General features: G+C 35.6%; 3 protein-coding genes across 7 annotated transcripts in view; 1 reads left to right on the forward strand and 2 right to left on the reverse strand.

Annotated features, from left to right (window-relative positions):
* Positions 1 to 1,522: 1,522 nt before the first annotated feature.
* Positions 1,523 to 10,708, reverse strand: RpL6 (ribosomal protein L6). Of its 3 annotated transcripts, none has more exons than XM_019040752.2 (7): positions 10,625 to 10,708; positions 9,137 to 9,358; positions 6,905 to 7,195; positions 4,353 to 4,456; positions 3,613 to 3,719; positions 2,893 to 3,149; positions 1,523 to 1,732 (listed from the first exon to the last, which is right to left on the reverse strand). In XM_019040752.2, exons 1-7 carry the CDS (start codon positions 10,691 to 10,693, stop codon positions 1,571 to 1,573), a joined length of 1,212 nt encoding a protein of 403 aa, XP_018896297.2. In that variant the 5' UTR covers positions 10,694 to 10,708; the 3' UTR covers positions 1,523 to 1,570. The 3 variants fall into 3 exon arrangements, with proteins under 3 accessions (XP_018896297.2, XP_018896303.1, XP_072153098.1); XM_019040758.2 differs by having other exon boundaries at positions 10,539 to 10,666; XM_072296997.1 differs by lacking the exon at positions 10,625 to 10,708 and adding an exon at positions 10,036 to 10,062.
* A 247-nt stretch (positions 10,709 to 10,955) lies between these two features.
* On the forward strand, positions 10,956 to 15,928 carry LOC109029990 (uncharacterized). Its single transcript, XM_019040729.2, has one exon. It carries the CDS (start codon positions 11,101 to 11,103, stop codon positions 12,781 to 12,783), a length of 1,683 nt encoding a protein of 560 aa, XP_018896274.2. The 5' UTR covers positions 10,956 to 11,100; the 3' UTR covers positions 12,784 to 15,928.
* Positions 15,929 to 16,981: 1,053 nt separating this feature from the next.
* tty (tweety) overlaps positions 16,982 to 26,001 on the reverse strand; it is a 106,988-nt gene continuing 97,968 nt past the window's right edge. For all 3 annotated transcript variants that reach the window (XM_019040369.2, XM_019040379.2, XM_019040361.2), the window contains one exon: positions 16,982 to 25,955. In XM_019040369.2, the coding sequence (XP_018895914.1) occupies positions 25,646 to 25,955 (310 nt within the window). In that variant the 3' untranslated portion in view covers positions 16,982 to 25,645. The remainder of the gene's footprint in view (positions 25,956 to 26,001) is intronic.

Genomic DNA, 26,001 nt, shown 5'->3' on the forward strand with positions numbered 1-26,001 from the left:
ATGCTCACTGGTAGTCTGCTAACGACCACAACAATTATCTGGAAAAAGAGCAAATAGTGGGTTGATTTCCTAAGTTAATGGTCCAGATCGGGTACCGGAACACCGCATGCTCATCACCCTTAAGATATTTTAATTTCAGATTCCCTGGCTCTTATGGAAGTTTCAAGTTGCCCAACTGACGAGATTTAATAGAATAATGATAGAACTTTCTGTCTGAAACTTTTTCTAACAGTTCACCAGACTAATTTGACAAATATGAATCTTTATTGGACTGCCATCTCCAACAGTGGCAGTTTCCGATTCACACAAAATGAGTGTTACATCCTGCAGGCTGATTGTTCAAATTTATAGACAAAGATAAAGACAAAGAAGACAAAAGGGATATGGACGGATCCTATTGGTGGAAGTGAGAGGTTGCAATGGACAAAGGAGGTAAGTTAATAGACTAACTAACGGCAACTCACAAGAGACTCGATAGTTAGTCCATCATTTTCTCCCTTAGTCTATATGAACCAATCATATTGACCGATAAAATTGCTCCATACTCCCTATGTCTTCTTTGTCTATAGCTTTGTTTATCAATTTCAATAATCAGCCTGCTGGGATGCATTGAAAATGTTTTAATTCAAGAGAAAAATTGCAGGTCTTTTGAAAGGGAAAATCTTGAGTTACTAAGTACGTTACACCTCTCTTAAAGATCTGTCTTAACTTTCATTTCTGAGAATACATAGTAGAACCTTGATTATCTGACTATAAGTCATTAACGGATTGTTTGACAACAAAAATGTCAGGTGATTCAAAGTTACATGCTGCCCCCTTTTTCGAAAATATTAGGCACCAAATATATGCGTACATGCATCAGATAAAAAGGTGCGAAAGTTTGAAGTAACATATGCATGATGTTGGGTGAAAAAAAGGCATTATTTCCCTCACTGATTTTACTATTTCCGGAAAAAATTGGAAGATGGTTAAAGAATTAGAGATAAATATTGTCAAATAGTGCAGGGATTGGGTGATGGAGCGTCCGACAATCAAGCTTCTACTGTATTCGTTTCTTTTTTCATGAGTTTATCTTAGATTCTCTCCGGTTAATTGGTGGTCATCATTAATGTAAGTAAAGATAATAAGGGCTGTGGATACCTGCCACACCCTGCAGTAAATTTTAGGGCTTTTCTCAAATTCATGAATGCAATGGGCTGGGATCCTCTATGGTTTGGACCAGTTCCACAATGTTCCACAGGGAACAAAATTGGAAAGGTGGTTATCATAGTGGTTAAACATTTGTTTACGTTTCTTTGCACAATTCTAGCTTCACAGGTTGGGATTCGGCAAAACCGCAATCTGAACCCACCTCAGAAGACCGATCCAAGCATTCCACTGGAATGCAAGGAAGGGCCTGGACTGCCCCTGTGAACGAGGATAAAAAAGGTTTTTTGGCCCGTTCCGTAGTGATCCTCTGTGGTTCGGGTAAAAAAGCCGTTTTGACTGAGAGGAAGGAAGTATGAAGCAAAAGAGCAACGGATTAAAAAGAAATCAATATATTTTATAAAAAACAAGGGTGATCACAAGTCTAAAAATTCATCCTGTGGGGGAATTGTCTGTTCTGTAGTCGGAACATGCTTGAGAGGTAACCGTAGATGAATTTCTTGTCCTTGTGTTTCTTGATTACTTCTAAGATTTGGTTGTCAATATATTCTTGATCCTTTTTCCTCTGCTCCGATGGCTTGTATTTCTGGGGAATAGAACACAAAAAAGCTCAAAATTTGTCTTTGAAGCTCCCTTGGAGCTGAGATCATAGATCAACAAAGCATGGTAATCGTATGAGATATGAAACCTTACATCTCAATTTGCGTTATGGCAAATTTCCTATTACAAATAACTTTTTTTGATGGCAGACAGAAATTGATTCTTGTGGTTCAGCTAAAAACAATAAGACCAGTCCAAACAGCAACTCTCTGCATTCAATAGTAACCAAGATTTCACGCTTTGAAAAATACTGTTTATGATTTCATCCACTGCGATAGCGAAACCCTTGGTTTCTCCCACCTTGCTTTCATTATTCATATAGACACGCATTTGCACTGGTTACCCAACGTAAAACTCAGATGAAAGCAAGATGGAAGAAACCAAGGCTGTCACTACCGCGGTGGATGACCTCATAAACAGAATACTTGAAAGCGCGATATCCCTGTTATTACTGAACGCAGTGAATTGTTGTTAGGACAGATCTTATTATTCTTAGCTGAACTACAAGAATCAAGAGTCAAAACACAATTAGGAGACCAACGCAACTGACCCATTTATTTCACTATGTAAAGTTTTTCGGGCCACTAATTAACAGGTTTGAGGATAAAGACGTCATCCATCTTTTTTGGGTACATAAAAAACCACACTGTCTTTTTCCTATTCTTTAAAGAAAATTATAAGATCAATGGTTACTGAAAAAAATAATTAAACAGGGTGTCTAGTTTTTGCTCATACAGGAAAATCCTGATGAAATCTTGATTTTTCCTGATTTTGGACTGCTAAATCCTGAATTCATAAGTTTTCCAAATCCTGATTTTTTGCGGAGAAAAATTGGCGAATGTAATTTCACAAAAATAGCTCGATAAAAAAATCTGATCAGACGGCCGACTTTTCTCAATCTGATTTCACACATTTTCTCAAATCCGATGAAATCAGCATTGAATCTTGATTGACCTCAAATCCTGATGAAAATCGGGACAATCCTGATGCTAGACACCCTATTAAATGACAGAACGGAGCATTTTAGGAGTTAAACTCATTACAAGCAAATTTTTGTGGCGTATTTCTTTTTTTACATTTGAAGGGTGAAACTCTAATTAGAGCCTTTTTCAAAGGAATAGAAGAAGAAGAATGCAGAGGACATACCTGTTCTTCACTAACGAATAATTCTCCTTCTGTCTTCTTAGTCTCCTTCTTAGTTTTCTTTTTCAGCATATTGATGCGACGGAAATATTCGTTGTTAATGTGCTTGGGGATCCTAACTTTACTGATGTCCAAACGGGTGCTCGTTCCGATGACATAGTTTTGATGCACACGCCTAATTGGACACTTGTTCAACTTGTGAGGGCCAGTTACAAGAAGGAGACCATTGGACAAGGTCTTCAGGAGGATCACTCGCTTAGCTGCGGACAAAAAAAGTATGATCAGAATACATTGTATAAATAATAGAGAAACAGAACAAGGGTTATGAGGACAGACAAAAATTTGAGCTCTTTCAGGGCAAAGGAGCTAAAGTCAAATTCCAATAAAATATCCAGGTAATTGGGTAGAGGATGAGTAAGAAGTTAAGTTTTCCTATATTCCTATCATTGAGCTATAATGGATTGTTGTTGAGCTACCATACTCATACAAGTTATAATTTCTAAATTATGCATTGTGTTCCCCGTTTTTATCGTACTCTACCCTCAAGAACCGTCTTTCTGACTGGAAAAGCAGGAATCAGCAGAAGGAAGGGATAGCTTTCCAAGATCCTATAAAACATGCCAAATCGAATTATTTCGACCAAAAAACCGAGTTTTCTAGCTGATTGTTTCTACTTTTATGGCAAAAAGAAGTGGATATTAAAAAAAAAAAACGAATCCTCACCTTTGTGGAGACCACTGAGAAGGATCAGAACAGAGCCTCGCTTCAAGCTGGGACGGAACCTTTTCAGGTGATAGTTCCTAGTTTTGGCGCGCTTCACCTCACGCCCGCTACAAAGGAAACAAAAAAAAAGACTTGTTGAGAATGTTTGAAGAAAATTGTTTACAATTTAAAAAATATACTTAAGACCTTAACTTAGTTCGTGCTACTGGAGCTCTTGCACGTTCAAATTTCTCAAATCTCTCATAGGTCGAGATGAAAAATTACCACAATTTTACGGTGTTTCATTCCTTGAGAATTTAGTGAATATTAGAAAAGTGGTCTTGATTTCACTGAGAGATTCGAATGGGAAAAAATCGAATCAGTTTAGACCCTTATTCCAATTCCTTCCGGACCACAAGAGCTGGCAATTTTCCTCAGGGTAACAGGTAGTCAGGTAAGATTCCTAACAAACCAAAAGGCCAGTTCGTCCGCTCTTCTTGCAGATATGCAAGGGCACCGAAGAGTGTTTTGACTTCATAAAATATTTCATGTTCTTCCTCATCTGGTCTTCTTTCTTGCACCTTCCTGTGATTGATGGACTTGTTCTTCCCGTACATTCATTCACAGATATTGCTGGGTAAAATGGAATAGCCTGAGGCTTGAAAGTTTTCAGTCAGGGTTCAATCCTCAGAGATATTAGAGGGATCGGAACACAAGGGTGGGAATTTTAGTTAAATCAAGGATGAAGCCACTACACTAACCTGTTGTAGATGTTGAAGACCTTCTTTGTTTTTTGAAGCCAGACCTTATGGACTTTGCCTTTCTTGGACTTGTACAATTTGTATTGAGGACTCCTCTTTTCCAACTGAGAAAAACAGATGAAAATTAATTGCAAAATAAATGAACAAGAAAATAACTACAAAATAAAGAAATTTTGGAAAGCCTCAGCCTATCATTGAAAATGTAGAGATGCCTTTTAAATAATCCAGTATTTTCTTCAATTTACCGTCACTTGTGAGGGGTTTCTTTCCTCTGATTTAAGGACATTCTTTCAGACTGCGGGCCAATCATCATAATTTGGTGTTAGGCCTGTAGATACGACTAAGATTAGTGGGCTATCTTCTTCCGTCCACTAAGATCCGCGACGCAAGATCCTAGTCAAGCAAAATGGTCTACTCAGCAGCTACCAAGAAGGTGCCTTTCACTGAGCGATTAGTTGGCTAGATAAGGAGCTTGTCACGGATATTAGTCAGACAAACAAGATAGCCTACTGATCATATAGCTTCGTTCCCTCTTATTCTTGCCTCATTCACCAGACTAAAACAAAAATTCCAAAGTCGAGCCGTGGACAAACTAGACTGGAATCAACAATTGCTTTTTCCTTGACGTTTTTTTAGGTAGAAAATTAGGCAACAGTAAGCCTGAAATTTTGTCTGTAAGTATATTCTTCAAATTCTAGGGTAAACTCACAGCAAGTTTAAATGATTTAGATACTTTGGTTCAATAAATAAATAAATAAATAAATAGAAAAAAATATAAGACATGATAGTAAATTAAGCAATGTGAATTGCAGTTTAGTGCAGATTCCAGTTGAATCTATCCATGCAGTAAAACAAGGGTACTAATGAATACCCTTTGCAAAGAATAAAAACTATAAGTAATGGAAAATCCATTAAGATAAAGAAGAAGGAGAAGAAAATAATGCTGGATACGGACGGATAATGATCAAATTATAACCATCAGCCTCAACAGGATCTCGGAGCGAGCTTGTATCAGATAAATGATCATTAGATAGATAAGCTTCACTCATCACTCAATGAAAAGCTGCCTGAGCCAAGTTAGTTTTGAGTGAAGTAAATATTTTTGTTTCTTGTTATCGTCCCAAATTTTCTTAAAAATTTGACCACCCTTTATTCAACATAGTTTCTGAAGACAGTAATCCTCAATTCAGGGTCAAAGGATTCGTCAGCCATTCTTACAAACAGGAAGTATAGAACTGATCCACCATCTGGCCAACTTGAGATTTCCGAGGACTGCATACAGGAGGGTCTCCCCTCAATACCGAAGACTAGGCGTAAGTAAATGGAGAATTTGCACGCAATTTTTTTATTGCTTCATCTGAAAGTGCCTAATGAGCTGAGTTCGCAGTATTTTTCATAATTTTTTTCTGACATGGGAAATTGGAGAAAAATTGATTTAAAAGTGAGAAAATGTGCCGCCTTGTGACGTCATCTGGCGGCATTTCCCATTTAAACACATGTATATGGACGGATAATGATCAAATTATAACCAGAATCGGTTATTTTGTCATATCTCCTCTAATAATTGCTCAATTTATGAATCAAGGGTATCTTCGTGTTCAGTTCACTCAGAAGATTCCACTTAAACAGGAAATTCATCAAATTTCAGACCCTTGCAAATTCTCCATTCTCTTTCTTCACATCTAAGTTTTAATAGTTTTCTGTTCCATTTGAAGTCAGAAATATCATGAGCTCAGCTCACTGAGAAATTTCTGTTCATCTATTTGACAGCTACTTGGAGGTTAGGAGTAGGATGGTTGGAATTAGACAGTTTAAAGCTACCTTGAGTTAGGAAAGAGAGGGAAAATAAAAAACATACAGGTTGGAAACCATTCCAAAGGCCATCGCATGCAATACAAATGGATTCGGCGCCGGCTCAATTGAAGATTAAAAGATTATTTTAGGTGATGTTCCTTTCGATCTCCTGAGTAAGACCAACTTTCAAAACATAACTTTCAGAAAAAAAGGGATCTGGTTTGAAAAATGCATTTTTCAGCAGTTAGAAACGCATCATCAAAACAGAAAATGTAGATGATGAAGGCAAGATCCTTTATCCCAGTCCCGCACCAACCAGAAAGATAAGACAGGGTATCAACTTGGTTCAGAACAAAAGATTCCGCATCTACGTCTCAGCAACAGTGCAACTTCTCTTTATGATAACACATGATGACTTGCCACAAAATGCGCTTGATAGGCCTGATCTTTTTAAGTCTGGCACATGGAAAGTTTGTTATTAAAAGCCTGTCAAGATCAGGAGATCATAAGGAGCATTACATTGAAAAATCTCGAAATTTAGCCAGCCACGAATTTCTCAGTGTTAAGAGCAATGTCCTTCATGATTCAACCAAAAACATGATGTAAAAATAGAGTAAAATGTAGACGAAGCAGAAGAAAAGGAGCAGTACTGTTTGGAATGATTCTGAAAGAAAATACATTCTCCTTTATTTGAAACTAGCCGTCATATAAGTGAACACATGCTTGCGGAAATTAAATAAGAGAGTAACTGAACTTACAGATCTTTCACGGTCCTTAGTTATTTCCTTTTCGAACTTCTTGTCTTGAATTTTGAACAGAGAAGTCTTGAGGATTTCCGTTAGTCGGGGGTTCAAGGTCTTTCCAACAGCGAGCTCAACGGCTGCTCTGTACTTGGCTTTTTCTTGATGACGCCTCTTCTTACCTTTCGGCAAGGCATTTTTGCTTTTAAGCTGGAAGATGGTTTTCTTTAAACCAGTCGCCTTCTTTGACTTGACCTTCTTGAGTCTGGCATCTAGACGCTTCTTCTCTTTCTCCTTCTGAGCCTTCAGCTAAAGCATAAGATAATAAACAAATCTTAGTTGTGGCAAAAATTTGATAGGATACAGGAAAAAACCAGTCTACTGTCTAACATTGATTATCAGAATGAAAAGTTGCTTACAGCATTTGAATTGGTTTCCACTCAAAATTTGCCTTCTTATGAAAAGGCATGCTTTCATAAAATTAAAATTGATGTGCGACTGGAAAAGCAGTTGCTTGTAATAAAAATATAGTAAGAATGAGACGAAGGAGGTACCTCCATGTCCACAATATGATTTCAATTCTATCCATGTTTCAACAAATCTATAGGAAGGGTACTTAAGTAAAATAATGTCAAGCTGCCATTCAATTAGTAAATATCAATAGGGAAAGAGATAGGATGAATAATCAAGGATGCAGATAGTCCTGGGCTTTTTCATTTGGATAATCCCTAATTTTCCTGAATTTCTTAATTGGGAAAGTGATGACTCCTTTCGATAGCCTTCCTTTAAAACTATCCGTAATTCAATGGTTGTTTGAAGGATTCTGAATGCTTACACAAATGAGCTTTCTTACTTACAACACTTCTCTCAATGACCACTAAATTAAAAGTACCAGTTCAGGCAGAAAGTTTCTGCACTGCTGTAAGTGAGCGTACCAAAACTTTTGCTGTTAATTTCAAACATGGTAGCTGCAATAATTGTTGAATTGTCTCCTTCCTAGATAACTTAAAACTTCGATCCTAAGGTGCCTCCTGAAGCATCACCATCTAAACTCCTTTCTTTTTCACTTCCTTTTCAAAACTTTTACACATGCTTCACAGAAACTTCCTCTGTGCCAGCATTTCTTGAAATCCCCCTTTTCTTGGGCGTCACATGCCCAAAGTGCTCTCAAAGATTTTCAGGCCGACAATTTTTGAGGACAATGAAGGGTCACAAGGCCCCACTTGGAGAGCTCTATTTTGATCGTATGATACAGGCTCAAGATTAGGCAGCTTTGGAAAGTGGAATTTGAAAAGTCTGATGAAATGATAGGAAATACGCAGAATCTGCCCGAAGTTTTGCAGGAACATCATATAAGAAATTATCTACAAAACTAGCACACTTCCAAGGTTCTTTTTGCAGGCTCATCTTAAAGGACTCCACACACTCCGTATGAGAATGTGTGCTCTGTTCAATTTTCTATTTTCTTTGTATTGATTTAAGCTCATCTGTGGATGTTGTTCAAAAGTCATCATTGTGCCAACTTCCATCGAGGCACCATTTTCCCTCAGTCCCTAATTGAAGTTACAATAATTGCTTGAATAAATGAAGGCAGCGCGGCCATTGAAAGTCAAAAAGATCCCTCTATCTTTCAGCACCGGCTGAAGACAAGGGAAAAAAAAAGGAAAACTTCAGCATATTTAGGTACCACTATAATGCAGAGTGGTAGTCGTACCTCCGATTTTGAAAACCTTTTTGATTCACCAGGTTTCACTGTCCAGATCAGTTCCTTTCTTCTCTCTCCCACTCTCTTCATTATCACTCGCCAGCAGGAGTTTTCCTTGTTACAATGCAGCACTGCCTCCATTGATTCAAGTCATTAATGAAACATAAAACGCTGAAAGTGCAGAAACTGTGCCTCCAGGGAAGTTGGCGCTATAATGACTTTTCATCAGCGTTCGTAGACCCAAGTTTTAATCAATGGAAAAATTGAAAATCGATAAGGGCACACATTCTCATGAGGAGGGTGTGGGATCTTTTTTGTACCTTTCCATAAATATCTGAACTCTTTCCATACTTTCGAATCAACCTATCGACAACCGTGCTTTTACTGTCTAACTGTAATTCGTCATAATTGTAGATACTCTTGATTCCTACATAAACTCCTACTTTTCTAGATGTCAGGTGAATTCTAGTATTTTCAGAAAACTATCATTCCTAGCCATGCTTGTTAAGAGTAATTACAAAGAAATATTAGGTTAGGATAATTACCTTTTGCTGCCTCTTGAACTCAGAGCCAGGGAGCCTTGGCTTCACAGCTTTGACTTTCTTTGGGGCCTTGGGTGGCGGCGCCAATACTAGCGGCTTCTTCGGTGGCCTGTTTTTAGCCACTGGACGTGGTTTCCTTGGTGCATCTGAAGCTTTTTTCGGCTTGTCAGCTTTCGGCTTTTTGGCTGCCTTTTTAGCCTTTGCAGCCTTCTCTACATCTGCCATCTGTAATTAAGATACAGATGAGACTGGTTAGAAAACTAGGAATTTAATGAATTAGTCATTGGAGTACAAATACGGATGGTAAGCTGCTGGGGATTGAATGGGTTAATTGAGATTTATAGATAAAAAAAAAAAAGACTGATCGACATTGTACAAGCATGGATGTGGTGGTACTCTAAACCCAGCATCGAATCCATTCTTCAGATTTAATTATGAAGCCATACTGGAAGAGAAACATAAGAGCTCACTCATAGTGCGTGGAGAACAAATATCGATCTCTGCTAAGCTCAGAATCAGCACTACCTAACAGGTTAGAGTTGAAAACAGAATCACATGGCAATATTGATGAGAGATTACATAAACACTACTGGACTTCCGTCTCAATACACAACAAGTGAACTCTTATCATGCTCTGTTACTAAGAGAACATCTTGTTTCCAACTCTCATCTTAAATGGGGCTACATTAAAATGTAAAAGGTACTGGGAGTGGAGGAAATGCTTGATTATTTTTCTCTATCTCAGAGGAGAATGATGATCATTCCAGATTGTTGATTTTCAGGGGAATCATTAATAATCTGACCATTAACTTGAAGCTTATTTAGTGTTAACAAATTCCTTCCAGACATCAGTTTACAAACTAAGAAATAAGTGAAAGTACAGTACAATCCACAGGTCTCACAATGGTCAACATTCGCAAGTGTGGTACTGGCAACTTCTGACAGTTGATCTTGCGGACAGAGCCAGAATTCGACTTAATTCAGATGTGAATTTTAATGACTAGATTGATAAACATTCTACATGGAAGAATAAATGAGCTCTCGAGCTCTACAAGCGTTGGGTCACTCCAGGAAAACGGCAGGTTCTGATCCAGAAGTACTTTGCTGTGCTGGAAACAGACATGCAGCACCCTCATAGGTTATGGCTAACACAATTTGAAGGGAAGATCAAGAGCCGATGTGACCTTTCCTGTTTCAGGCAGTTCTTTAAAAAATTACACAGCACCAACTACAGCAAGTCAAACGGTGGCAACAAGAGCGCTAAAGGGGCGATCGCATTTTCATAATGAAAATGATAGCGGGGCACTGGAAACCACATTTGGGTGACGTTAAAGCGAGTAACCAGCATAAGTAATAATTCAAAACAATTGAAAATTACTGAAAGATATTAAAGACTTGAACTTACAGAGCCTTATTGAACTATAATCAAGGTAAAAAATAAATGGATTAAAGTCTGATGAATGGATAAAATACTAAACTAATGGCACATACCTCGATGGTTTCACAACTTTCCGTGAAGAATGGCCGACGGCCGATCGGGAGATGATGGAAACAACTCATCGATTAGCGGCTTTCGGCGTTCAACAGAAACTGGTGGAGGGCTTTGCCAAGTTAACAAACAAATTAGTCTTTTATCAATTACATTTTAACTCTACATGAACTTGACTTAAAATTACCTTCGTGGAACTCGAGCCTACTTTTTTTTGGGCAAATATTCATAAAATTAAAAGGATCTGACGGCTTGAGCCCTATAAGATCCTTTCAAGATTGCCATTTGACAACATAAACAAAGCCATTTTGGCAACGTGGTGTTGTTTGCAATGCAGGTATGGTATTTTGAGGTTATTAGTCACACAACACAAATCGCCAATCCGACACATTTACTGCCAATTTTTATGATTCTTTTTCAGCGATCGTGATTTTTGAAATTCTTCGGTGCTCGAGTTTTATCAATAGCTATAATTGTAATGACCTCCAGCAGAGACCGTCTATTGATCGTTGCCAACGAGCAGGACAGTTGCGTTTGCAAAGAAGTCTCAGGTAATGAAGATCAAGTCACCTCAATCATAGAGAATGTTCGTTTACTCAAAGTCATTGAGTCCAGCGATTCTACAGTTACAGATTCTGGTCAGGTTTCTACCGTAAAGCATCTAAATCTATCTAATTGCCAATTAAGAACCATTGATCCCAGTTTGGCACTGCTAACTAATCTCTCGGAACTTGACTTGTCTGGAAACAAATTGTCTGCTCTGCCGGAGACGTTAGTTGCATTAAGGAAACTGCACACATTAAACTTGTCTGGAAATTCTTTTGAAATCACCCCGGATATTGTGACCAAACTTGGCTTTTTAAGGAAACTGGATCTCTCCAATAATCCTTTGAGTAGTTTTGAAGTTTCCTTGAACTGTTTAGGTTCTCTGAAGTGGCTGAATCTAAGCTGCACTAGATTACAGCGCTTGCCCAAATGGTTGTTCACAGACAGTCGAGTCTTGTTGGAAGTTTTAATTTTATCTCAAAATCAGTGTTTCTCTGAACCCATTGATGCGGATGTACTGTATCATTTTGGGCACTCTCTCTCATTTTTCTCGAAATCGTTGAAAGAACTGGACCTAACGTCATGCCGTGCCTCTTCGAAAGACCTTAACGTAATTTCTTATTTTGATAACTTACAGTGTTTAAAAATTGGGAACAAGAAAGACATAGAGTACTGTCAGTTCAAGCTGAGGAACTGTATGTGGGATCTGCCACCTTCGCTTCTCTCAAATAAAAACATGTTAGCCAGTCTTGTTTCACTTCATATTTCAGATTCTTCCCTGTCAACTCTCTCCGAGGATATTTATTTATTGTCATCTCTTAAAGAACTAGATATATCGTATAATGAGCTTAATTGGTTACCCAGTAGTTTTCCAAAGTTAATTAATTTAGAAATCCTCAACTTATCACACAATCAACTCTCATTGCTTCCATGGAACTTTTCTAATCTAGTGAACCTTAAAAAATTATTTGTCAGTCATAATAAATTAGATACCCTACCTGAAGGCTTCGACAAATTAGAACTGCTGGAGTATGCTGATTTCTACTCAAACAACATAGAAACATTCCCGCAAGATGTGATAGAATCCTTAGTCTCCAATCATCTAATAGGGTTTGATTTGGCTTGGAATAACTGTTGTCCATTCTCCTGTGATATCTATCCTCCACTTCAAACAAAATATCGCTCATCATTTGTGATGAATGAAGCCCGTGAGAATACCAGATGTCCTATCATAGAGATTCCAGATAATTATAGTGACTCCTCCAGCTACTCCTCGTATGATGGAAATACACCTCCAATAGAAGTAGAGCATGAGCCCCATGATATCGAGGAAGAGAACTGGGATGACGAGTATTCATTCGATGAAAGGTTTGATCCAAATCTTTCAAATCTTGGCTCACGGCCGGCCAGTGTTCTTTCTACATATGACGCTAGAGGACCTACTCCGCCAGTAGGGTACCACATTCGAGATGACATTGGACCCTTGTATTATCCTCCTTCCCAGATGCCTTTTTGTCCTTCGGACAGCCATCCGCCAAGTATTCGGAAAAGCAAGCAGTCAGTACCTGAAAACTGTCCCCTTCAAATTGACAGCGAACAATTTGAAGATGTGTAGATTTCGAAAAAAGGCGTAAGAATTCTAATAACTTCTTTAAATAATGTACTATTTTTTTTCATACCAATGATTAGACTGTTAAGTTTTTTTTTTTCTTTTTGTCGTTCTTTTGCCCATATATTTGAGTACCTTTTCACAATTTAACATTATTTTGGAGTAAACCATCCAATTTCTGTGAATTCTCTTTTGTGAATGTACCCCTACTGACAAAAAAAAAAAAAAAAAAAAAAAAAATTGTCACAGATTGAAATGAGTTTGATGGACTTTGAAACAAGGTCTGGCATCAACTTGCGTAATTTTGTAAGTTATTCAATTCAATGTTTTTAGTCAGTTTAATCCGAGAAATGCTTCAGTAAAATTGCCTCTTTGTTCCTTTTCATTGAGCACAAATGAACAGGGCCAGTGACCGAAATCATCGGTGACTTAATAATTTCAGTTACTACAATCCCTTGCAGAATCTCGAAATGATGTCTACACTGTCAGTCATTTGATTACATGACCGTAATGCTATTCTTTCCATCTGTTCCGCCCAAGAAAATTTAAAAAATACTGATCAAATCTGTTCATTCGAAAACGGCTCATCTCATTTTTCTCTTAGGCTTTTCTTAATCATCTCTTTTAATCACGATACTTTCAATTTTTCCCACCAAAAATTGTATTTAAGATCTCAATTGTATTTTCTCAAAGAGGAAAAATACAAAACACTTTTTGTTACTGAGAGGAAAGATTTTCTAAGAAAAGAGGTTCATGGTTTTTTGGCTGGATGGATTCATCATTCGATTGACTGAATGGGATTGATCAAATTTTATGTTGGAAGATCCCTCTGTACAAATCCATGCCCTGTTTGCAGGAATTAACCATTAAAGCAAGTCCTGTCAAAAGTCAAAATGTAATAGTAAAAGCATTCATCTTTTTTTTAGCTCTGACCTGCCTGACTATTTCTGCTAAACGGAACTATAAGCGCCGTAAGGAGAAGAAGGGAATGGGGGATGGAATGGCGGGTGCTGCGGACCGCGGAGCTCATTCCGTCCTATACTCACAATGCTTTGCCATGGCCATATATTCCGTTTGACAGAACACGCCATAAGAGATTCTAAAATCCTCCAAAGAAACTCAAATTGGCGCTTAGTTCCGTTCAGCAGAATTACATCCAACTAGTTAATTACTTGCGACAAAAGAATTCAGATTAGCCCTATTTTTATCTTTTCAATCATGCACTGAACCTGATACAGAACTTAATGACTTCTGGCAGATTTAGTGTGCCGTCAACCCTACCAGGGGACCTGACCCTTATTTCAGGCCTGGTCTCCTCGGTGCAACTGTTGCAGGTATTTTTTACCAGAGACCCGTGTCAAAAAAAATTTTTAAGTGTAGGTAATTAAAACTTTCAAGGTCATATGAGGCACTGGATGTGAAAAGGGCACTTCTCGGTTGCAGTGTTTCAGAGTCTCCTCTAATATTTTATTCATTGCAAGGAAAGTGAATGCATCCATTTCACTAAACATTTTACTAAATATTCCTTATGATTCTACAGTTTTCTGTGAAAAGAATTCTGGAAAAATCACCCCTTCAATTCTTCTCCAAGGGATTAATTAGCAACAGAGATTCTAAAACACCGCAATCAAGAAGTGCCCTTTTCGCATCCAGTACCTCATATGATCCGGTAGAATTTTTATGCATTTTTCCTGGAGAGTTTCAACTACACTTGAAACATTTTTCTGACTTTGGTCTCCTGCATCAATTGTGCCATGTAGAAGCATTATGCCCAAACCTAACAGACCTTTAAACAGGTCCAGATCTTCGATTTTGCAGGACTTGGCCATCAACAGTCTCCTACCCTGAGACGTCCAAAGTGATGACCCTTGGAAGACTTAATATACACAACAAAAAGGAAAAAAAGAAACTGTCATCACTTATGAAATCTACCTCTGCTTTTCCTTCCATTCAATGCCACGTGGTTAAATGGAGCTAATTAAACACATTTTTAGAACAAATTGTAATTGATTTTTATTTGTACAAAACTAACTTAAAGTGAGATTATTTGGAAAATACTGTATTGCTCACTGGCTTCCCTAAAGTAGGGATTCTAATTAAAATACATTTATTGTGCGATTAAGTGTGAAGTCTGTCAAGCGACTGTCAATGCACAGACGCAAATTTTAGTCAAAGGCTGCCTTGCATAAGGTCTTTTCCCAAGTTGCCGGAAAATTAGTGATAGCACTAAAATATCAGAATTTTGCACTACTTTTAGCACCATGTGCGATTAACTATTTACCAACTTATATAAATTAATTTATTCCGCTCTCAACCTTCAAAATGAGATTGCAGAATGGAAAATAAGCCTCCTAATTCAAGAAACATGTTGTTGAAAAAAAGTCATCTTGAGTTTGAAATATTCCTAAAAGTTACTCCATAATGTTCAAAATTTCCTCTTTGTTATGTTTTAATTTGTGATATTCCCTTAATCTTGAATTTTGTATTTTGTGCGTCCAACTCTGATCCTTCAATTCTTGTTTATGAGCTGTTGTGCCAATTTTAAGTATTAAGAAATGAATGGATGTTGTTTATGAGATAACTTGTATTAAATTGTAAAATATTTCCCCATTTTACAGCGTTTATCGGAAGAAATTCAAAACTTTTCATTTTTTCTACGATGTTCCTAGATTTTGCCCAAGGACAACTGAAACATCTGCAATTCAGTAACCTGGGTGAAATATTTTTATTCTCATACTCTGAAAGAAAATACAAGTATTGGTTACAAGTATACAATTAGATGAATTGATGTATATGAATTTTTCACTGAATTGTAAGTAGGTTAATTTAAGCCTTTGGTTTTTTTATTGATTTATATTCTGTGTCCACAGTTCTCACTCGTATCATCAGGAATGTGTTCGATTGACATGCCTTCATAAATTTACTATCTCTCTCGTCCATGTAAAGATTCAGGGCCTACAAGTGGATTTGGCCTATTGGTTGCTCAGTATTTCATAAATTTTCCCTGTAATACTTAGTACATACTTTGATGTTTCTGTTTTTAGTAGCAATTTTATTTTTGAGAGATATATTTTTTTAATTCCAAACAATTGATACATAGTAACACTGTTGTTTTTATGCCTAGTAAAGAAATCAATCTCTTAACACTTTATCACTTTCTCTTCTTTTTATACCCCCATATCCCCATGATAACAGATAATATTCTGTGTGCTATATGATTTCATAATTTTAAGGGTTATTTTATCCAACAAGCATGATTCATTGCTTCCGTTAAGTGAGGATTTTCAACCAACTTCATATTTCCTGAGCTGAAAGATAGATACCTTTTTTTTGTCCCAAAACTTCCAAGTTTACTCACCAACTTGGACAAAAAAATAAAGTGAAAATAGGAGAAGGCTGTGTTTGGGAAAAAGTACTTATGGCTCAAATTTTGGAACTAAGGACCAGTGTGTCCGATTTTATGACTACAGGGAGGCAATCTCCAAGTCAGAGTTTAATGCATTTCAAGTTAGATGCTATTTATTCATCACTTATATTAGATCAGATCTAATCTATCATCACTTGGATAGGATCAGATAAGGTCCAAATCTAATAAATATAGAAAATGGACATGTCAGCTTGGACCACTTTAAAACTTTTGGAGTCACCTTAAAAGCTGAAATGTTTAAAAAAAAAAATCCTCCTTCTTACCTGCAAGGGGAGCATAAAGAAAAAACCATAAGAAAGTAAAAAAATAGGTAAAGTACAGCTGAGCCTTGATTATCCACGCTTTGAAATCTACAATTTGGATTATCCGCGGTTCGTTTTTGGTGACTTTTGTCAAAGAATACTAGAATTCTATGATGCAAATTTCTTCCAGAAATGATATTTAAAAAAAAAATAAATAAAATTAATTTCTCTAGAGGTAAAATCATTCATTTTTAACTAATAATTTACATTCTCTCTGACATTTTACAATTTTTTTAATTGAGTCACTATAATACAGCTTTTTAAATAATTTTGCCTGGCCTTTATGGGCACACAAGCGATTTTTGAATACTCGTGGTGGCTCCGGTCCTGATCCTGCCCATAATCAAGACTCTACTGTAGGAGTAAGTATTAAAGTCAAAAGCAAATGGTTTCTGGATGAGGTACCTACAAAGAGCTCAGTGCCAAAACTTAGATTTTCAGTCGGGAGAATGAGACTTAAAGCAACAAAATTCAATAACATTTTAAGTCTAGTTTATTCAAATAAAAGTATCAAAATGTACAAATAATGCTTCACAAAAGAAATGCTAGAGAGAGTTCGATGCTACCTACAGTAATTTCATAGATAAATTGATAGTGGTAACTTAAATTTAAAATATTTAATCATACAAAAGATCTAATTCCTTGCCTAAGAAGAATTTGTACAAGGGGCGATCTTACAGGAAGATAACATTTAGACTTGGGGGAAGGACAAATCTTGGAAAAAAAAATCTGAGTATACATGGCACATAAGACTTACTTTTATACTTGTTCATGTTGTCAGTCTTATCTTTGGGATAATTTTTATGTAAGGAAGCGCTGAGTCCTGTTCTCAAATGTTGGCGATTCTTCAGGTAAAAATTACCTATGAAGTAACTTTTAACCTATAATATGAAGTTAACATGGCATTGTAATGAAAATCTTCAACTACCTGAAACGGTTCCCGCTTATGAGATCAGAGACAAAAACTCCAACTCTTGAAGGAACAACTAGAAACGGGTCACTGATAGGATGTACAGCTGAGTGTGAATAAACAGGATCTGATAGTTTCGGTTTGTATCGATGAAAGTAAAAAAAAAAAAAATACCTATCTTAGTCTGCAATATTTGAAACTTCCAGGAATATTTTACCTTTCAAGCAGAACAACCAATTAAAAATTTTAAAAAAAATTGATTAAATTAAATTAGTTGCTTGAGATTTGGTAGTAGGTATTTCTACTATGTATTAATTTTTTTTTTTACCTTTTCGATATTTTCTTGGAAAGATGAAATAGGAGTAAAATTAGTTAAAAACCACAGTTGATATGAGTACTTTACGAGTTTCATCAGTTACAAAATATTAAGGTGCTATAATAACTTTGAAAACTGTTGGGACTGAGAAATGCTTGACGTGACACTTACTTTTCACTTAAAATTATAACTCACTGAGTTTGTAAGTTTTTTTTTTTGACTGAGAGACAAGATTTTAAATTACAAGATGAGTGATGTTCCGAAGACCTATTGCTAAAATTAAAGTTAAGAAGTTGAGCACTTTTTAATATATATATTGTACTATAAAACAAACTGACTTAAGTAGCCATGCTCAAGATAAATACATACAAAACAATGCCTGAAACTGAGTCCAGTCATTTCAAACTTCATTACTTGCAACTTACAATTAGATACTCCCATATCAGTTTGGGCGTAAGAGCAGGTGCTGAGGCTACTAACGCCTAATGAACCACTTGCCAAGTTGCGAATTTAGGCAATATAATAAACGACTCATCAAAACTTTGCGGAAAACGAATTCAGGAATTCAAACTTTCTGTCCATAGAAAAGTCATAATCTACTTGAATTGAATCGCATGATCACATGACAGTCTCCTTGGTATGGAAATATGATAACCTCCATCTTAGTGCTTTAGCTCAGCTATAGCTCGTTGTTTACACTTTGCGTACATCACAGAATGGAGAAAAACACTGCTTGATTGAAAAGCCAGCCAAAAGTGTTGTAGTGTGCGATTTGATTCAAGTGGACTCAGGTTTTTCTTGTTAGCAGGAAATTCAAATTTTTCGTCTCCAATGTTAAATAAAATTGCTAATTTCTTGGTATCGGAGTTATTTCAGTAATTTTTGTGGCACAAGTCGTAATTTAAGAGTAATTTTGAAGAGGAATCATGAACCAGAATGCTTCAATTTGTACCTTGTTAAGTGGTCCTGGGTCTATTGATAGTACTTCATGCAATCATTAACTGGTCCAATTCAGACTTGGATAAAAACACATGTTAACTTGAAACATTATGAATATTTCAAACTGACATAAAGAGGGCAAAGACTCAACTCAGTTTCAGGCTGAAACAATTTTTTTCCTAGTTTTCCATAGAAATGAATAATATTTATGACACAATATCAAATGAGAATGCATACAAATATTTTTGGCTTAAGTATAATATGTTTGAGTGTAAATATATACATATACTGACAATATGGGCACCAAATAAAAGTAAGATCTTGGAGTCGATGGCTCGAGTATTTTATTAAGTTCAATCGAAAAAGCAATTTCTGGATGACCCAGCTTCAGACGAAGAGCCAAGACCGTAAAAAAACTTAAAAGTACGACTTGCGCATTTAAAGAAAATTCAAATGGAATGTAAGGTCTAAAACCATCATCTTAATATGTATATTTTTAACATAAAAATGGGATTTCCCTAACTTTTGAAACTTACAGCCAGTATACTTCTGGTTTCAGATTGTCATCTGTATTTTGTTATTTAAAGAAAAAAGAGAAAAGTAGAGATCATTCATAAGTTAAAAATAATCTTTTTTTGCAGCGAGAACAGAAAACAAAAATCCTAAAATATGTTAATAAAAAAATTTTCATTAATTTCTAGAGAACGAATTCAGGTCTTTATGTTGAATCTTTTGAGAAACTCAGATCTAAGACCTAACAAGAGGTGCAAGTAAAAGGACGTAAATTCAAAAAGACTTGAAAGTGGGTGAATTTCAAACACAGTAGATGTTAAAAACGCAGTTTGAGAAAAAGAGAGAAATCGGGATAGTAGAAGAAAAATCATAAGAAGACGAAAAATAGAAAAACATGAGAAAAAATTATGGAAGTGTAGAATGATCAGTATTGACTATTTAAAACCTTGGCACCGATTGGATTATTTCATAAGTAAGAATGGGTATCATAAAAATGAATTATCTACAAAAGAGGGACAAACACCTTAGGATGAAGGAGGCAGTCATTTAAATTATAAAAATTAATAGTTAGATTTAATTGGGAAAATGTTTAAGCCCTGAGGAATAATGGCCAACTAGGTGTTCCACAATAATGTAGAGAAAGTGAGTACATCACTAATATTTATCTTAATCAACAAAGAGGCAAAACATATACTTTCTCTGAATTGGTCATGAAGTAAAATCCTCTATTTTAAAATTTCAAAGCACTAACGAATTTATTTTTAACAAAACGCTCCTCTAAAGTTCCTACGTCATTTCTACTTAATGAACCAACCCTTGCAAAAAGAAAAGTTCATTTTGAAAATTTAACTATAGGAGCAAGGGATTTCATTTTATATAGAGCCTCCTGGAAATTTTTTTCTTCAAGATATTGTATAGATCAGATAGGAGTATTGCGTGAACTGTAAGAATCGGTTCATCAAGCCAGGATTTAAACAGATCAAAATAAGGAATTATTCAGTCAAGATCAGAGATAACATTTTGATCACATTTTTGTTAGACTACTTTAAAAAAGAAAAGAACATTTTCACTTTGGACAAAAAGAATCACTATAAAATTTGAAGAATTATCAGTTAAAATTAGGTAATATCTTACAGGCGTTTCCCATGATTGAAAAATTAAACCTCCCCAAATGCAGCCTACAGCTCGCTAAGCCTATGCTTCAAAGTAAAGGACTTTAGAAACCCAAAAGAACCTAATTTACAAAAAGACAAATACTAAGACAGAATTTATGGAGAGGAGCAGAAATTAAACAAACTTGAGATTAGCAGCATACAGGTTTCCTCGGGTTTTTTTCTTTAAAAAAAAAAATTGCATTTTAAAACCTAAACAAATTTTTGAGAATGTATGATGGTGCCAGACGAGATCAGACAGTTAATTGACTTAATATAGTGACAGTCAACTTTAGAATGAAAGACTTATCCACCATAATTAAATGCAGAAAGTATGCAATAAAACTAATTAGGACAGAGTGCACGATTTAATTATGAATGGCACTTGCTTAACATACAATGCACTTTTTCCCAGGTTAAAGTGCACCTACAGTTAGTTTTGGTTTCAATTACTGTTGGCGGAAGCTTGAGCATACCAGTGAGCAATTTCCATGAAAAATTGTTTAAATGCATCTTAACCAATATTAGGTGATAAAATTGAAGCAGTAAATGTTATGTATTATATCGGGATGCAGGGTTTCTACAGACTCAGTGGGATAAAATTCTCTGACAAAGATATTTCCCTGACTTTCGGCAAACATTCGCCTGCGCAATACTGAAAATGAGTAATGTTCGACATTTATTTCATTGCAAGTACCCGAAACTTGTGAACCTTTTATCTTTAGACATTAGTTACTCAATTGACTAAAATTGCAACCCTCCTTGCATATTCCCTCTATCTACTATTCCGAGTGTGACAGAGGACTGAACTCTGAACTTGACTGAAACTCAGTTCAATTTTGTGGACAATGCTAATGATTTTTCTGATTTCAAGTTTCAAGATTTTTTTTTCACAATTTCCCGACTTTTCCTTGACCTGATGGAATTCCCAGGCAACTCCCCGTTTTCCAGACCTGTAGACACCCTGTGAATGACAATGATACTTCACTGATCAACATAAGCATTCCTTTACCGAATTCTATGCGCTAAAGGCATGTGAAAATCCGGCTTATTTTTTTTATTAGGCTATTATTTTTTATTGGGAAAGAAAGAATATGGCTATTCGTCTTGGTGAACTGTTGGTCTTAAGATGGAGACACAAAGCTTGACAGTGAAACCAAAATACATAATGCCTTTCGGAATTTTTTAACACGATACCTGATTGATTGAACGCCATATTTAAAGTAAAAGAGACCTAAGTTCCATTGGAAAGGGTGCTTAAGTTATCATTGCCTTTCAAATAATGAAATTTAAATAGGAATAGGCTGTCATGTGTATTTCAATCAAATAATAAATAGAAGTTATAATGAGAGAATACATTTTCAATGTAAAATAATGAGTGAAAACAAGACAGGTAAGAAAAAATTATTTTGTGGGCTGGTATCTACTAATAAAGAAATTACAAAAAAGTGAAATGCGTTGGCAACTGAAAACTAGAGAGATTGAATATTGATTTAATGTAGTCCTGATTAAAGCAAGATAAGGAGACTGAGCACATTGTCTTCAAGATCAGTGGATATTTTTTAAACTAAATAAAAGGAAAATTGAAAGCCAGTCACATTTGATATACCCTAGACTTGAATAACCAAGAAAAGCCAATCAATGTTATGATACTCAATAGCATGATTACAGAGTTAAATAAATAAACAGTTGCATTAAAAACAAAAAAATCAAAATAAAGTTGTGAGAAGAAATGTTCTTATTATTTCTGGCAATTGGAAAAAAAAGTTACACTTGTGATAGAATAGGGTAGTACCTTTAGTTAATTTTGAAGAATAGATCTTTAAATTAATGGATGAAAAGTCTATCTAAAATCGCAATGGTTAAAGTCATCAATAGCATCATTGAAGACTGTAGTCTCCCGCCTTGGTCTCGTCAATCAGATAAGCACTGATTGCCCTTTGAGCTGTGCGGAGAATACTTGAGTGAAAGAGACCATAGTGAAATGGAATAAATGACTAATCTTAGTTCTTTCATGAACGTGATTTCTATTAATTTGCAAAAGAGAAATTTGACCTTTGCACAGCTGTAATCATACCTTTCCACTCATCTATCGGTACCTATCAACAAACTAGACACAAATCTATTACAGATTCGACTGACAAATATTTTGTGGTTGATAAAGTTTATGTGCTTCGGATTTTGTGTTTCTTGTATCTGTGACAGCCTATTTGTAAAAAAAGAAAGTTTAAAACCATTATTTAAACAAAGCTAATGACAAATTCAAGATAGGTAAATTTGGGTATTTTTTAAGATGATAAGCTATCATTAGGTTAAAAATCATCCAAACTTAAAATAGGAGTTTTTAATCTTCCTCTTCTTCTAACAAAGGTTCACATTATGATGTTTCCCCCTCATGAAGTTTCTCTAAGCTACAACTGATGAAATTTTGACATATTCAAGTCTCGATGTACTTTGCCTTTGCATTTTTTGTGCGTTCAAATCTGTTGGGTAGTTAATAAAGCAATTTATTCATCTTCCTAAATTGTGCAATATGAATCAAGAGCATAGTTGTCTCAAACTTGTATGCCATTTCTTTAAATTAACGGACGCTCTTCTGAAATGTTCTGTTATAATTTTAAAAGATGTTAACAATTTATAACATCAAAATTATGAAAATTAATTTTGATAAAATAATAAAAACTTGTTCTGCTTTCTGATTCCATTCTTTTCATACTTAGATTTGATTCAAATATGACACATCAAAGAAAGTTGGCGTTTCAACTTATTACCTTAGTCAGTATAGGCACTGACTCTGTTAAAATAATAAACAGGACCCAGCCTAGCATTGTAGCTTTTACGGATCAAGGGTATTACATATTTACAATACAAAATGTGTAAACAGGGTATCCATAGATATGGAAAAAAAAAAACCTAAACCTATAGATTGGGGCATCTTATTTGAAACGACAAACGCAAGATTTTACACCAGTTTTGATGACAAAAGTTGACATTTTTTTTGAAATTTAAATATTGAGTTTTTAGAGTGAGTTTTCAACTGGACCAGTTACAAAGTTGAAACCTTATTTTCCCTCTACAAGGCAGAGATTTTAAAGAACAAACCTTTCCTACCATGTCTTTGTTTTGAGCCTGAATTGGTTGCAGCCATAGAAGGAAACACCCTTTTACATTTGATACAGCTTACTGTTCAAAATTCATTGTACTAACTAATCTTACTACCAAATAAAAATCACTGCCATAAGTTAAAGTCTATGCAAAAACAGAACAAAGGAAAAGAAAAATTAACTTCCCGTATAATACAGTATGTATACGCTACATAATTAGATAATTATTTATACTTTCAAAAATCAAAATCACAACAATTATTTTACCTTGGGATCGAATTATACATTTACTTTATTCCTTCAAAAAGTGGCCTGTCTGTCAATGCAGCAGTCTCACGCCAAAATTTCATTTATCTCATTTTATTTCTTATGCCTAATTTCATTTCTGTTATTAAGCTGTTCGTATACAAATCATTTAAAACTTTTCAAATCGGTGACTGAAAATCATAATTGAAAAATGTTTCTGAATTATGAATGGAGATGTTGCAAGTGCACTAAATCTTAATCAATAATGATAAAAACATCGAATTCCTTAATGATCTTTTCTTGAGCAGTGTACCAGCTGATTACATAGCATTGGGAAAGAAAAGGAACAGAAAACACGATGAGAGAAATTTTTTAAAAATAAGAGAAACAATATTGAGCTTTACAGTATTTACACATTCTTATCATGACTAGAATTGTTGAAGAAAGGAACTTACACCATCAATTTACGCTCTTTTTGATTCCTTTAAAATGCTTCAAAATGACACAGGAAACTACACCAGAGAGTCTGCGCTGTGTCATTAAAACTGTTTTCAACTTTTCTGACAATCTTCATTGCATGTACATAAAAAACTATGTTGGGATTTTTCAATAATTAGTCATTGTTTTACAGTGTTCAGAAGGTACTTTAAGGAGGTACTCAAAGGTATTCAAAAAGCAGATAACGTTCATGCAAAAATGTTGGAAAACAACTAATTAGGCATATTAAGGTGCTGAATACGATGTACAGACACCAAAATTCTCATATAAAAACATTTGGCAAGTTCTTTTCTAGGATACACTCTGATTTTTTATTACGTTACAATTTTTTATTACGTTAAATTTTTATTATGTTACAATTTTTTATACCTGAGAGAATACGTATGGAAAGTGATTAAATCCTTGGATTTCCTAAAATTTGAAGAACTTCTGAAAGGCATTCGAAAGAAACCATTATTTTTGAGGTAAATACACACATTTAGTACAACCTATCAATCGCCTATTTACTCTGATAGAGTTTGACAGAGACAAATTTGGGGAGATTCAGTGAGGAATTGGTTATAGTAGTTGAGGGAGGAGGGGATGTCAACTGACAGGCAAAACATGAAAAATTGAGTCATTCTAAGAAAATATTGCAGTTCTCTATACACTTTTCAATTATAGAAATACCATCTGGAGCAAGGGTAAAATTATGATATGATTACATGTTTAAGTTTAGTCCAAATTCAGCTTTTAAGCTCTATCTGGCATTATTCCATTGGCATAATATTTGGGTTGTGTTAGCTCATATCACTTGCTGGCTACTGTTTTTATGGAAAAGAAATGCAATTCTTTCTGAAATGATTTTCAATTCTGTCTGTTCTTTTCAGTGGTTTAATTGATTGGATGCAAATAAATGAAAAGTATGAATACAATTAGAACCACACAAACATAGATTCTTTTAAAAAAATCCATTCACCATTAAAATTCACCAGAAATTTTTGTGAGCCATTTATGTAACTTCATCAAAAACGAAGAAAAAAGATATAAAATTATACTCAGGGAAATTGAACCTTGACAAGTTTTTTGTGGACTCCTCTCAGCAACAGAAAAAATGTTCAAAGTTTTGCCAATCAGTTAAAAATGCATAATTGAGGTGTAATAGTAACCTGCTGGTACATAGTTCAACTACTCAACATTGAAAAGATCATCAAAATTACAGCTCTGTGATTTTATACTCAGAATTCGAAGCAGAAAATGTTGACATGTTGCAAACATTATCTCCATACGGACTTGCATTGGGGCTTGGATAATGAGATAAATTATTGAACGAGTTGACAGCACCAGAGCTAATAATAGAGATAGTTTCATTTTTGAAACCATCAGGTGCAGCAACTGTTGGAACTTTGGCAGTGGACAACGGTTTCATTGTGTTGTACTTGGGATTACCAAAACCGTTGCTGGCATTAACAGAGGCCGGTCCTCAGTAGAAGTCATTGGCTTCCAGAGTCTTGCATTTTTTGGAGATGGTTGAGTAGTAGTTTTGGCTACCACCTCCATCACGCAACTTTTTGTGTCCGAGGGTGTGAGAATTACCAGGCTCAAGGTGGGAGAGGCCTCGACGTGTTCCTGTTGGGTGCTCCAACGTCCTGAACTTGCGGTTCAAAGTCGCGTACTGACCAGGTTGACCAGCATAGCCTCGTCCCCCACTATTGAAATCCGGCCCTCCGCTCCGAAGTATCCCTCCTCCCCCTCCTCCGCCACTGATGCTAATGTCCCGCCGCGACCCATTTCTGTAAACAAACGCAAATCATAAAATCTTTCGTGACAAAACAAGTT

This window comes from Bemisia tabaci, chromosome 2, assembly GCF_918797505.1.
Source record: "Bemisia tabaci chromosome 2, PGI_BMITA_v3".
NCBI lineage: Eukaryota > Metazoa > Arthropoda > Insecta > Hemiptera > Aleyrodidae > Bemisia > Bemisia tabaci.

Coding starts and splice junctions, on each gene's coding strand:
- LOC109029990 (XM_019040729.2), top strand. CDS start 11,101: ATGACCTCCAGCAGAGACCGTCTATTGATCGTTGCCAACGAGCAGGAC.
- RpL6 (XM_019040752.2), bottom strand. CDS start 10,693: ATGAGTTGTTTCCATCATCTCCCGATCGGCCGTCGGCCATTCTTCACG. Junction 3,150..3,612: donor TCTCAGTGGTCTCCACAAAG/GTGAGGATTCGT, acceptor TTTTGTCCGCAG/CTAAGCGAGTGATCCTCCTG. Junction 1,733..2,892: donor TATTCGTTAGTGAAGAACAG/GTATGTCCTCTG, acceptor TCTATTCCCCAG/AAATACAAGCCATCGGAGCA.